The sequence below is a fragment of the Phaethon aethereus genome, assembly GCF_964289735.1.
Source record: "Phaethon aethereus genome assembly, chromosome: 1".
Taxonomy (NCBI): domain Eukaryota; kingdom Metazoa; phylum Chordata; class Aves; order Phaethontiformes; family Phaethontidae; genus Phaethon; species Phaethon aethereus.
Genome location: NC_138575.1, coordinates 52,883,212 through 52,897,342, shown reverse-complemented (window position 1 = coordinate 52,897,342; position 14,131 = coordinate 52,883,212). Strand labels below are relative to the sequence as shown.

Here is a 14,131-nt window from a genome sequence, read left to right as displayed (position 1 = left end):
CAGTACCTTGCTGGGCTCCCAGCTGCTGCCTCCCATTGAGTTTCAAGGCTGTAGAAACCAGGTAACTTGGTATTTTGGAGAGGTAAGATACTGTGCTTCCTACCACGGCTGTGGTTCCTGGTATCTGCTGAGTTCAAGACTGAGCAGACCCAGGAGGTATGAATGTTTCCTCAGGATGCTGTGGCCTCCCAGCACCGCCAAGGGCCATTCCAAATGTGCATGCCTGAGCCCCTGACCCTCCGTCACAGGTTACTTAACATCACTCTTCCCAATAAATTTTACGTGGATCCAAACTTCTTCATTCATTCATGGTTTGTTGGGGTTACTTTCCAATATAATAATTTTATAGATTAATATTGTATAGGAAACCATTTTTTGAAACTGTTTTATTTCAAATGGGTACAATTAGAAATTATTTTCATGCGGTGGAGAGAAGGACAATGGACATAAAGATGCACCAGATGGGTAATGCCTGGTAAAGTTTACTTGAATAAGAGGGCTGGTAAGGTGAGCAAGCAAGCAATTTACCAGTAAATACAAATCTGATTTGTCTGTTGCTTTGAAATATTCCATTCTAATTTGATGACAGTAGCTTCCTAAATTACTGTCTTCTCTCAGTAACTGCTCATTGTCCCACAGCTCTCATTTTGATAGACCACTTTTCCTTTAACTATAACATAGTCGATCAATGCTTCATGTCCCCCGAACTGGTAAATCAAGTGCTCCCACCTAAAAAGACAACAACATGTTTAAGAATACCCAGACTTGCATAAAAGCAGGTCACATACCTAGTATACCTGGCAGTTATAAAAGATTTGCTTGAACCGTTGGAAAACACTACTCCATGTTCACATGTTGATCTCTTGTTGCATGATGTTGCATAATGTACAAATCAGCAGAGAATTCCACAAAATAAACAGGTATTATCTTTAGGTAATTTGTAATTAGGCATGGATTATTTGTAATATTAGCCCCAAAAGTTGTAGACTTTATTTTCCCCTGGAGTGATTAAGGAGAATGAAAGTGGGTCTAAAATGCCAGCAGTGTGCCTTTTTTCAGATGAAAATAACTTCTAAAGCACGAGGAATTCACTAACCTCTCCACTATCCACAATAGGGTGAAAAACAAAGTCCCTTATGTTAAATCACATTTCAAATTACAATGGAAGAACAAACCTTGATGAATTTATGATAACAAGATCCCCCTGCTTGCCAGTCTCTATGGAGCCATGCGTGTCCGATTTTCCCAGAGCATAAGCTGCATTAATGGTAGCAGCTGCTAGTGCTTCATTCATTGACATCTTCATGTTTACACAGGCCAGATGCATCACGATAGGCTAATAGGCAAGTTAAGTGGAAAATGGGAGTTACCAGTAACACAAATAAAGCTGTTCACACCTCAAAGCCCTAAGCATTCTCCTCCCTCCTTGTGCAACAGCAGGAGTTGTCCTGCATAATGTAAATCTTGCCAAATCCAAAATGAGAACTCTACAATCAGGAACCTTGAAAGCCTTTTTATAAGCCTCTCAGTGCATATGAAGAATAAAATTCCTACTGGTTTCAAGAATTTCTGGCAAAAGTACCAATCCATATAAATAAGCATGAACAATTGTCTAAGCTGGGCATAGAGCTCTCTTTGCAGATACAAAGACTATTTTAAGTGCACAAGATCTATACAGAAGTTGTACTGGTAAGAGATTTCATAATTTTGTGGTGTCATAAGTATTAAGAATAGCTTACCATTGAAAAGCAGTATGCATTAGGATTAAAGTCACTGCCAAGAGCAACTATAACTCCTTCTTCTAACATTTTTCTAGCTTGAGGTTGCTTCAGTCTAGTGAGAAAAAGACACTTGTCAGTACAACTTGCTTAGTTATTACACGATGATTTACAAGAGCAAAAGTCATCATTCAGTTTGGCTACATTCATGCATTCAGTTACACTAATCCTTTTAGAGACAAATATCTATCACTCTATGGACAGCATAAATGGGAAGTGTGATCCACTGCTGTTGCAGTAACAGCATGTGGCAGCAGCCAGTATCAAGCACAGGCCCCAGGCCATGGAAATTCTGGTATTCTGTTGGCAATTGAGTAAGCTGAGGCTGTGCGTTTAATTTGTATAGAGTATTTTTCCACTTAGCAATGTTAATGCAAAAGATATCTTCAGTAACTTCAGTATTTGGAATAGCCATTTCAGAATTGTTCGGCCACTGGGTTAATCCTGATAGGTGTTTGCAAGGGTGGGCACCAGCCATAGGAAATACGCTCTCTAAAAAGTTTTAGCCATAGTTGCTGTAAATGTAAATGACACCAAACATTGTGTCTGAAAACAGAATCATAGAATAGTTTCGTTTGGAAGGGACCTTTAAAGGTCATCTAGTAAACCCCCTCCAATAAGCAGGAACATATTCAACTAGATGAGGTTGCTCAGAGCCCTATCCAACCTCACCTTGAATGTTTCCAGGGATGGGGCATCTACCACCTCTCTGGGAAACCTGGGCCAGTGATTCACCACCCTCATTGTCAAAAATTTCTTCCTTAGATCTGGTCTAAATCTACACTCTTTTTAGTTTAAAATCATTACCCCTTGTCCTATCACTGCAGGACCTGCTAGCAAGTCTGTCCCCATCTTTCTTTTAAGCCTCCTTTAAGTACTGGGAGGCTGCAATAAAGTCTCCCCAGAGCTTTCTCTTCTCCAGGCTCAACAAGCCCAACTCTCTCAGCCTGTTCTCATAGGAGAGGTGCTCCATCCCTCTGATCATTTTTGTGGCCCTCCTCTGGACCCTCTTCAACAGGTCCATGTCTTTCCTGTGCTGAGGGCTCCAGAGCTGGATGGCAGGACTCCAGGTGGTGTCTCACCAGAGGGGAGTAGAGGGGCAGAATCCCCTCCCTCGACCTGCTGGCCACGCTTCTTTTGATGCAACCCAGGGTACAGTTGGCCTTCTGGGCTGTGAGTGCACATTTCCAGCTCATGTCCAGCTTTTCATCCACCAGTACCTCCAAGTCCTTCTCAGCAGGGCTGCTCTCAACCCCCCAGCCTGTACTGATACTGCAGGTTGCCTCGACCCAGGTGCAGGACCCTGCCCTTGGCCTTTTTGAACCTCACAAGTTTCACACGGGCCCATTCCTTGAGCTTGTCCAGGTCCCCCTGGATGGCATTCCAGTGTAACAATAAAAATGAAACATTAGAGCATCTGCTGCTCAAAAAGCAGTATTAAAACCACTGCAGTTAACAGAAAAGAACAGTAAATGAGCTCTCGATGAAGAGCTTATATTCGCTATAAGACAATCCTCTCCCTATAGAAGGATCTTGGCAGATTTATGAGAAAATACCACCTGCTCCTGCAAAACACGATGCTCCAGGAGTTAACCGCGAGACAAAAAAGATTTGTCCAAAGAGCTGTTCCTCGTCCTCAAGTGTCCTTCCAGCCTCTGCATCCCTTGCTGTGCTCTTGCTGCCAGACTCCTTAGGAGTACTGCAAGCAATGGTTAGCAAAGGCCAAAATGACAGACTGCTTACCATTAAGCAACTCTCCAGCTGCATAATTTGGCCATCAGGTGAAGCTCTGGCCGCTACTGCTTTTCTTAAAACCAGGGGTCAGTGTAGGGTATGACCGGTCGAGGTATGAGCTCTCATCATTGGTACTGAAGGAGCTGAGGGAGGCCAGCAAAGGATGTACCACATCACCTCATAGCAACTTCTAATATGTTGCACAGCTTTCGTCCCTCTAATACTCTTTAACCAGTTGTCATATCTCTTCTTCATTTTTAGAGTGCGTTAGACTGGGAGCCTTGTGTGCAATAAATAGTGCACCAGACACGGGGACAAACAAGGCCTTATTTCCCACGGCTTGTTATTATCTCCATCTGAGACTTATCCTGAGGTTATAAACTTTCCACCTCATGGAGTCTCTGGAGTAACACGTGAGTTACAGCTGCAAGCTTTTCCACAGGTGGCTGCATCTCTATTGTCTCCTCCCTGCCTGGGATCAGTTTGCAGGATGACACATCCTCCCTGAGATCCGTATTCTGGCGGCACATGTAGTTAGAGTCAGCCACTGGGTTCAAAAGCACTGGTGCAGGACACAGACAGCTAACCATAAATACAAACACAAGCACAGACCTAGAAGTGAGCACAGGTGGCAATCACATGAGCCTTAATGCCTTGGAAAGCAAGTTGCTGAAAATAAACCAAAATCAGCTCAAGGATCTTCTCTTCACAGAAGGGGAGGTATTATTGGGTCATGGTCCTCATCATCTAGTTGGCTTATTTTTGGCATTAGGGATAAGCAGGTGATCCATCTGTGCTTATCTGGAACATCTGCATATGGAAAATAGTGTTCTTAAGGCAATTCTGCTCAGTGTTGCCTGAATAAAATCAGACGAGATTTTTAAAATGCTACCCATGGTCTTTCAGCTCTTTAGATAACCAAAGGATTCATTTCCCAGCAAAATCTTCTGCAAGAGAGCAAATACATATATTGCAGATGTAATTTTCCTGAAAAGATGCCAATATGGTTTTCAAAGTCTAAATGGATTACAGAAAACCAGACCAATTTTCTTTTAAATGAACGCCTATCACCTTAGCCTGTCATAAGGGCAAATTCCAATGTTGACTGAACCACTTCAAATCTACTGCAAGAGTTCTCAGAAGTAGGATATTGCCTCATTTTTGAGGATCTCCACAGGAACAATGTATGGGGAGGCTCATTCAGCTCTTTCGTGATTATCTTCACTTATCCAGCCTGATCCTTAAGGCATAGATAGAAGCTTATGCTTGTACATTAAAAGACTCTAAAAACACAGATATGATTTTGCTGTTACAAAAGTTTTCCTCCAATCTAGTGGCCTTACCTTAGCATGTAGGCAGTTGTTGGTAAAAGGACAGCAGCACACTTAGCTCTTGCCATTGCTGTGATGCCTTCATCACTAACTTCTTCCAGGTGGCTGATAGCCTGGGCTCCTAGTTCAGCTCCAAGCTAAGCAAATTTTCAAGAAATTTACTCACCATTCTCAACTAATTCAGTAAAGTAATGTTGTTTTCAAATGACTGGAGGAGACAATTCACTATTAATGTAAAATTTACTAAAAGAAAAATCATAAAGAACGCTTGAAAGGACAAACAAAATACAGAGAAAAATTATTTGCTAATTTACTGCAGGAAAAGTTAGTCACGAAAAGGTATTAACCATCCACTGTGTGAAAGTGCACCTTCAGTGCTGTTTTTAACAGATGAACATGCAAAATATGGGACAGCTATGGATAAAACTATTATCAAGTCCTATTCACAAAGTATCCAGCAGAAAAGGGCTGACAAAACTGACACTGGTTGTAGAACTAGTAGTGCAACTGCTGCCTTCAATGGTGAAGCACCAAAAAGGCTTTTATGATCAATAAAGTTTTTGTTCTGGTTTGTTTTCTTTTAAATACAGCAGCGATAAGCTGAGCAGATCCCACAGGAAGGAAGCAACGTTTAAATGATGGTGAAACACAGTCTCAGAGTGACTTTCTTTATCAAGATATTTTGGAGCCTATTCTGGACTAAACCATCCTTCTGAGTGTGCTCACTGTACATCTGACTTGTTGCTGCTAACAGGACATTTAAGGAATAAAGATTTTTCAAGTTGCATAGAAATCATGGGGTTTTTTCATGCTTGGGTTCATGGATATCCACCTTCCCCATCTGTATCCCGTGTAGAAGATAAGCAAAGTCAATGTTTGACTAGTCAGTGCACGTTAGTCCCAGAGGTCAAGGCTTCCTCCCATGTCCTTAACTCCAAAGCTGCACAAGGGCTGCACTCTCTGTGGTCCGATAGAAATAGATGTCTATGAGTGGTCTATTTTACAAAGTCTTAGAAAAGAAAACCTTGGTTTTGAAAACTGCAGTTCTTTCAATGATTCGGCTCTCACAAAAGCAAAGCAAAAGGCTTAAGTGAATGGGAAGAAAGATGTACCTCAGCAGATTTCATCGGATGGAGTTCATCACCATGGAAGTTAATCTGTAACCCTATATCTTTTCCAGCTTGAAGAATTCTCCTAGTAGACTCCAGATCAAAGACTCCCTTCTCACAGAAGACGTCTATATTGTTAACATGTATTTCACCACTTAGTTCGAGTTCTTTCAGTTTAGGGAGATGGTTATTGATAATGTCATCTGTGGCTTCAGTAGCAGTTTTCCCTCTAATGAAAAGAAAATGTTACAATAAGAATAACATCCTTGAAGTCTGGGAAACATTCAAATTGTACATGCAATTTCTAGATTATTTGGAAAATGATGCAAATACAAAGCACTGAAAAAACCTTCAGTAAAAAATTTAAAACTACAGTAATTCATGTACTCTCAAACACTAATTATTTTCCATTCAAAGAATATTAGATCGAATTACTAGATATTTTTATAAGGTTACCTTCTTGGATGCTAACCAAGACAAGAGAATTTTAAAACTAATTCTTCTGCTTTCCTATTCATATATTCTGACCTACTTATAGTGTATTCTAAAACACATTTAAATATGTAAATGATTATTTAAATATTTAAACTATATTAATGCAATATTTTTATTAAAATATCAAAGCTCAAAGGGGATGTGCAGCACAAATGATCATTTTAAATTGACCTCTCCTCCTTTTATACCATTCAGAGTAATAGCTAGATAACTGTTTCTAAATCAGAGGGGCCTCACGAGGTTCGATTTGCCAAAGTCAGAACCATTTATAAACTCCCTATTACACAAAGATAACCCAGGAGAGATCAGTAAATGCCTTTGAAAGAGCAAACAATCCCCAAATCTGCAGCTGAGTTAATATTTTGCAATTTTAAGATCTGAAGATAAGTGACATACTGCAGCTACATGTCTATGACATCTCAATCCTCATTTCAGGCACCGGAAAGCATGTACAGACCAGCATTATAGAAGTGCCACATGTGGGCAAGTTGGGAGTTTTACAGTGGCAGTAAATTCAAGAAGCCAAATTCTGCTTGGATAACTGGTCGTGTGGTTATAAAGCAGAGCAGAACCCGGCTTAATGGCCCTTCTTTTGTTCACCTCTCACTGAAACAGTCATTGGGATTGCTCAAGCTTTTACCATGTCAAGCCTTCTCCCTTTTCTTCTTTTACTCTGCAGTCTTTGGAGGAATTTGGACTGAAAGATTAGGACCAGAGTCAAGACAAAACAGGGAAATGTAAGTCTTAGTTTCACTTCACTGGGGGACATAATGCCCAAGACTTCAAAACTGCCGTTGTTCTAATGCAGGCGAGTTCTGCTCAGGAAATCACTTTGAAAATATCTTCCTAAAGATGAAAAGGGTGCAGTGAAGCTTTGCCAATCAGAAAAAAAAAAGACAAATTAGAATCAGACATCCTCTAAATCATGGTTTTGATTCAAAATGATGCCTACAGGGATGACAGAACAGTTATTTCTTTGCCCCACTGCTGTGAGCTTTTTAGGTGTATTTCCTGAAGAACTGGAGATACTCCAAGTCTGGAAGTTCCAAGGCTGGAAACATTTTTTAAAAGCAATGGATGGGAACAGGGATCTCTATAAACACAGCAGCCTTATTTTTCTCTAGGATGGCTCAGACTAAAGTAGCCTGCACCGTTTGGCACACACCTCAGTAAGTACTGCCTATTACCAATGCACTGTATCATAGTTCCACAGAATAACTGTGTTTGTAAGGACCTCTGGAGCTCATCTGATCCAACCCCTGGTGCAGAGCAGGGTCAATTTGAATCATGTGTCAATGGTGCCTTCTAGAAGCAGAAAATCAGACTGAATTACCGTATACCTAGAATCATGAACAGATACACACAGCAAGCTCTCAACATCTGCCCAAAGCTAATTTCCAGGTGGGAAGAAAGAATAACCAGTGCTGGCAAGTCTAGAGGTAGGCTCCTCTTAAGATTCCACATATTGAAGCTTTACAATACATGCCACATATTGCAACACTTGGCATCACGGTAGACTTGACATCTTTATCAATTAAATGAACTTTCTGGTGATGCTTCTGCTGCAAGAGGCCAGACTTCCAACAGTATACTGAGCCAAGTGTAAGCAAGCAAGCAAATGGCTTAGGAAGAACATCACAAAGCTCCTTGGCAGCAGCCCCACAGGGGTTTAAGCACCATTCTCCGTGAGCAAGCATAACATTGCTCTCTTGTTTCACATGAAATAGAATGACTTTAAATTGATCCAATGTTAGCAGATTGGTGGTAACAAATTTGCATGACTATGATCATTCCAAAACCATCAGAAGATTATTAGACCTTTAATGGCTATCTAGTCAAGAGCTGCCATTAGGTCTTTACAACAAAAAAGGGCATTACATCTTAAGGCCTACATAAATCACAAAGATTTAAACAAAAATAGTTAAATCAATCTTACTCTTTTGTTTGTATGATTTATACATAACTGAACTACAGGGCAGTTTAATGGAATATAATGATGAAAGAAAACTGGCATAAGCTTAAGTGACTTGGAAGTTGTCTGTTCAACAGCTTCTAGAATCCACAAGATCATCATTTGCATAAATAATAACAAAGAGCAATTCCCAGCCTCAAGCCTGCGGGCAACATGTTTCCCTTGCGATCCTCCACTGTCACTGAAGCTGCAGGAAATTCAGAGTTTAAAATTGGACTCAACAAAGAGGGATGTTTCTCTCAGCACATTACTGGCCCAGATGTTCAAGAGCCAACCAAAGGCTGAGGACCATGGCTCTGAACAGCAGGCCCTGGATGAGGGGAGAACTGCAGAATTCCTTCTGGTCAAAATCAAAACCCGAGGCAGAGACTAAGTTTGAAGGGTAGCAGAAAATTCAAGCAAAATATTCAAGACATGAACATTTGAATGAAAAGAGATGAGGATTTAAGAAGACACAAACTGGAATATACAGACAATTCAGTATTTGCTTCGGGAAATTTCCTCAAATCCCCAACTACCTTTTCTCCTTAATTAAAATACAATACCATCACTAGCTATATTTTGTTATGTTTGGCATGCATCAGTGGGGACAGAACCATGTAGAGAGTGAAACAGTACACCTGTCTTTCTAACACATTAGATTTTATATATTTGTAAAAACACTGGAATTTATTTAATTAGTTTATTGAAATTCTTGAAATATTTTTGTGGGAAACACTATTTATTGGGATTTTGACTGAAATCCTCCCAAGATTTTCTAGGGGAGGAGGAAATGAAGGGCAAAGAAGTATATATAGTTTGGGTTAAAACCTTGATTTTATTTTACCATTAAGTCCTCCAAATTTTAGTAGAACTGCTTGAAAGAAGTATTTGGCGCTTTCAGCAGATTTTAGTTACTTTATTCTTAACCATCTTCCAGTTACTGAAGATGATACAGGATTCCTTTTGAATAGTTACATTAACAAAAGATAATTTCCCATCCTGCCCCAAATACACAATAATTAGATTGTAAATAAATTTTTCTAGGTCATGTTTTCTTGAATGTCAGAAGAGGTAGATTTTTTTGGAGTATGCTTTTTTTTTTTTTAAATTAACATCTCTTCAATATTGCCACAGTATCCCTGTGATGCTAGGCCTGCCTCCACCTCACATGCCTTGTTTTGTAGCAGCCTACCGCTTAGTCTGTCAAAATACACGTTTCACATACACCTACGTAGCTAAAACTCCTCACTAATTCTTTCATACAATGAAATGTGGTAACTTGAAGATGTTATTTTCATCATAGGGAAAGCAGAGACTAAGCTTGAAGGGTAGCAGCAAACCCAGGCAGAACTTTCTGCATGAGAACCCCAAAATCCACATTATGTTCAGTGTGAGCATCTGCTGGAAGCAGGCATACTGTGCTAAGCTTACATTGGCATTTAGTAGCCATTAAATAAAGCTTCCCTGTCTTTCTTCAAATTAAAATTTAGGAGACCCTTCTGTAAATACTGGCTATTGTTTCAAATATGTTGTATTTTAGGAGGGCTGGGCAGAACAAACCTTTCTGAAAATAACAGCCAATTTTCAGTGCAAAGCAGTAGTATTTAACAAGAGCAAGAAAAATCAAGTCATATTACTTTGGCACAGAATGAGCTCCACAGTACGTTGAAGAAATGCCAATATCCATGGATTGCTTAGCGCGTTCTATCACCCTGAGCATTTTAAGCTCTGTTTCTAAGTTTAAGCCATATCCACTCTTGCACTCAACCAACGTAGATCCTGCTCTTCGCATGCGTTCAAGTCGGTCTTTGAAAGTATTGAACAGCTCTTCTTCCGTGGCCTTCCGAGTGTGTTCCACAGTAAAATGTATTCCTCCCCCAGCCTGGTGGATCTCCATATAGGATGCGCCTGCCAGCTTGGGGAAAAAAAGAAAACAAAAACCAACCCCCTCAAACAATTAGCTATTAAATGTGCATTTTCTATCCAAGGGACTCTGGAAAGTGCCTTGAGGTCTCTTCACAGTGAGAGAGAAAAAGAGGGCGGAAATTAATTCTTCCTCCCTCCCCCTCCTCTTCTCTTTCCTCTCCACTTAAATGAAGAAATTATATAAGAAGAGACATAAAGAGAATTACACTGAAGATTTGCTTCCCCCTGAGCCCCAGGGGAAAACCTATCTCTAGCTCAAAAATTCATTTATGTGGGAAAAAAAACCCCAAGATTTAGATGGTAATAGAAGACAGCACTCCTGTAGTGCTTCTATTAATGCAAAAATATATCAAGGCTGGCTGCAAAGGCTGCACTCCTCTCCTCCACTCCTCTCTCAGCCTACCAGTATTCAAAAATCATCCCTCCTCCCTCAGTTAGATTATCTGACAGAAATTATATATTTTTCTACAGATGAAAAATAGGAGTCACTAGAAAGTTGAAATAGTTATGCATAAAAAAAGAGGAAGAAAAATCCCACTGTGTAATTTTATGCCATTACCTTCATTGCAAACTCATGAACCCTATCACCAGCCCACACTGGATGTGTATGTGCATCTACCAGGCCTAAAGAAAACACAATAAATGTATACTCAGGTTATTTCACGGTGTAAAAGAAAAGCTTATGAACATGTAAGCAAATGAAATGGACAGCAGAAGCTCCCATATAAAGCCTCTATTGGTTAGAAAAAAAGAAGAATCCAACCCCCCAAAAATCTAGGATTTTCTTCAAAGGCTATTAATTTTCTTTCAATTTTTATAGGTGTCACACCTTATGCAAAACGTCTCTAGGTAAGTGCACCAGTTGCTGAGTTTTTCATGTTGTTTTGACGACATTTTCAAACTGTGGAAGAAACTATAAATGACACACTTTGAAGGAGTCTATTAGACTTTAAGTCTCTGTTCTTTAAAAAAAGCAAAGTGCTTAGGCTGGGTTTAGTATGCCAGCACTTACTCTAGCAATAGTCCACTTACTCCAGTGGGAGCCTTTTCTATGAGCTGTGAAATAAACACTACTGAATGCCCAAGGCCATTGCAAACGTAACAGTGGTCCAACAGCTCATCTGCTAACACCACTTGCAAAGTTTAACATGCAATAGATTTGCCAAGATTTATTGCTTTATCAGGTAAAGTTGCAGATTATGTGCCTTAAAATCCTGCGCTGCCCTTTTGCCTCCAACCGGCTGCGGGTAGGATGGCAAGACTGAGCTCTGCGGCAGAACAGCTGATGGGTGGAAATGGTACAGAAAATAGAGGTGAATCTGAAAAGCCACTCGGCAGGCCAGCTGTGTTACTGTTGTGATCTATGACACAGAGGAACAGACGAAAAACAAAACAAGAGGAAACAGAGCCCTACCATGAAGCCAAAAAAACCCCACTCCAAATGCTGCAACTTTCTCCTTGCAGCACTCCTGATGAGGAAACTACAGTAGTCTGGCCCTCAACACAAGATACTATCAAACCAGTAATGAATACAGAGCAAAAAGGACAGAGGGATGTTTAATACACATTTACTTTGTCTCTAAGCACTTGCTGCCATTCAGCATTGTATCGTTATGAAAAAATAAACCTACCTGGTAACACACACTTCCCGGAGCAGTCAATTATTCTTTCAAACGTTGCTCCTGAAAACTGATTGCGAATGACATCTGCCTGGCCCACAGCTTTGATACAACCATCTCTGCAAAAGCAGACAACGAACAAAGGAAGCTTGAGCCTGTTTAAAAGTCAAATGCTTATTGACAGAGCTCCTGGAGCAACAACTCACTGAAAGAAGGGGTAGGGACCTTCAGCAGGACTGAAGATGCACACAGGAGGTAGCTTGCTAATCTTACAGATGCACAGAAAACAATGGGGTAATGCCATGCATTTGAAGTTGCTTGCCATCACACTTGTCTTGCTCTCTGCTTAGATCCCTCAGGACAATACCTTGGTACTCTTTTGTTCCAATTTCTGCTAGACAACATTATTTTTCTCTTGTGGATCAGCAAACACACAGCATTCCTCCAGCAAGTATCTGCTGGGCACTCTTCCCCTCACGGAAATCACACTGTCATCGCCAGCCTCCACTGCCTGCACCTCAGTCATACCCTTGTGCCCTTGGAAGCCATAGGGATAAACCTCTTTGGGGCTGTTCTTCGGTTCAACAGCATTTTTCTTCGGGTGGAGCTCGAGGATGGTACTGGGAACCCAACACTGCACTTGAGGGATCCCCTCCAGCCATGCATGGAGTTCCACCTCACCCGGACGAGAGGAGCTTTCCGGGGCGCACGAGGCACCTCTGTCCTTTAAGCCTTGTCTTCCTCCAGCTCTCTTCAAGCCACTGGAAGAGTAACCGGGCATCATCACGGGTACCTCACTGAAGGTACCTCTACGCTACACGCTTGAATTTTTAAGAAGCAAATAGCAGTTAGAGCATTGAGAAATGGGAGAGATGTAATTATATACGTTAATTACCAACTACGATTTCATTAATGACACGTTCTGTTAGTTCATGGCAGTTCACCTAGAAACAAAGCAGAGGCAGAGGAGGGTAGCAGTTACGATCGGCACCGGGACAGAAGTTACCTCGCCGCGGCTGGCAGAGAGCATTATAAAGGCAGTTACCAGGAGGGGGATTGACACGATCGAAGTTAGGAAGGCGCGCCTGCCCGCGGGCAGGTGCAAGCGCCGGGCACCGGCAGCCCGGCAGCCGGCGGGCAGGCCGGCGGGGCGGGGGCCGCCCTCGGCCAGCGGCACTCGCAGCCAGCGGCACTCGCAGCCAGCCCCACCGCCCCCGCCCCAGCCCCGCGGCCGCCCGCACTCACAGCCCCACCACCAGGCTGGCGTCCCGCAGCGCGGCCAGGCTGGCGGCGCCCTCCCGCCGCAGGTACTCCTCGCCCCGGCCGCAGACCAGCACCAGCTGCTCGGCGTTCTCCAGCAGGAGCCGGTGCCGTCCCGCCATGGCAGCGCGGAAAATGGCGGGTGGCGCGGGGGGCGGCTGCCGCTGGGCTCAAAGTTCCCCCCGGGGCGGCGCGGGGCCCCGCCTCGGGCCTGCCCCTGCCCGGCTCGGTCCTCGCTAACCAACCTCCCAGCAGAGAGTGAAGACGCGGAGGTGGGAAGCAAAGCCGGGGAGAGGCCGGGTGATTCCTCCGGGGCACGGATGAGGCGGGTGATGGTGACCGTCCTCACCCACGCCACTTTCGGCGCTTGGCAGAAATTTAGGCTGAAAAAGCTACAGGGCTTTGGGAGTGAGTTTGGCAGCAGCCTGCTGCACTGGGCGAGGGATGCTGTCCTTGCTGTGGGCCGGGGCAACGTGACACCATCCGTACGTCGTGCTGGGCCATGACGAGCTCCACAGCACCAGCTTTGCCAGTCAGGGATTCCCGGAGGCCTCTGCCCGCACTGCACCATGTGGAGATTTCCCTTTGCTGAGAAAACGGGAGCTTCTGAATTGGGAGCATTTGTCTGCCCACATCCCACCTCCTCAGCATCCATCACCTCGCTGATGTCCGTTGCCATCACCTCACCAGCATCCATCACCTCACCAGCATCTATCACTTCACTAGCGTCCATCACCTCACCAGCATCCATCACCTCACCAGCATCCATCTCTTCATTAGTGTCCATCACCTCACTAGCATCACCTTGCCAGCATCCCAGCACCAGCCCCCCAGGGACCATAACACCTCTCACTGCACCAGGGATTCAGGCAGACATTAATTTATCCAGGCAGATGTTAATTTATCCAAGTTCATGACCAAAAGG

The 14,131-nt window shown here is 42.9% G+C and overlaps 1 protein-coding gene across 1 annotated transcript; it reads right to left on the bottom strand.

The window, feature by feature from the left end:
- Positions 1–614: 614 nt before the first annotated feature.
- AMDHD1 (amidohydrolase domain containing 1) lies at positions 615–13,725 on the bottom strand (the record flags this gene model as incomplete). Its single annotated transcript, XM_082006674.1, has 9 exons — positions 13,192–13,725; positions 11,959–12,065; positions 10,887–10,951; positions 10,039–10,316; positions 5,956–6,181; positions 4,856–4,980; positions 1,740–1,833; positions 1,176–1,336; positions 615–729 (listed from the first exon to the last, which is right to left on the bottom strand). The coding sequence occupies exons 1-9, from the start codon at positions 13,326–13,328 to the stop codon at positions 615–617; spliced, it is 1,308 nt and encodes a 435-aa protein (XP_081862800.1). The 5' UTR covers positions 13,329–13,725.
- Positions 13,726–14,131: the final 406 nt, after the last annotated feature.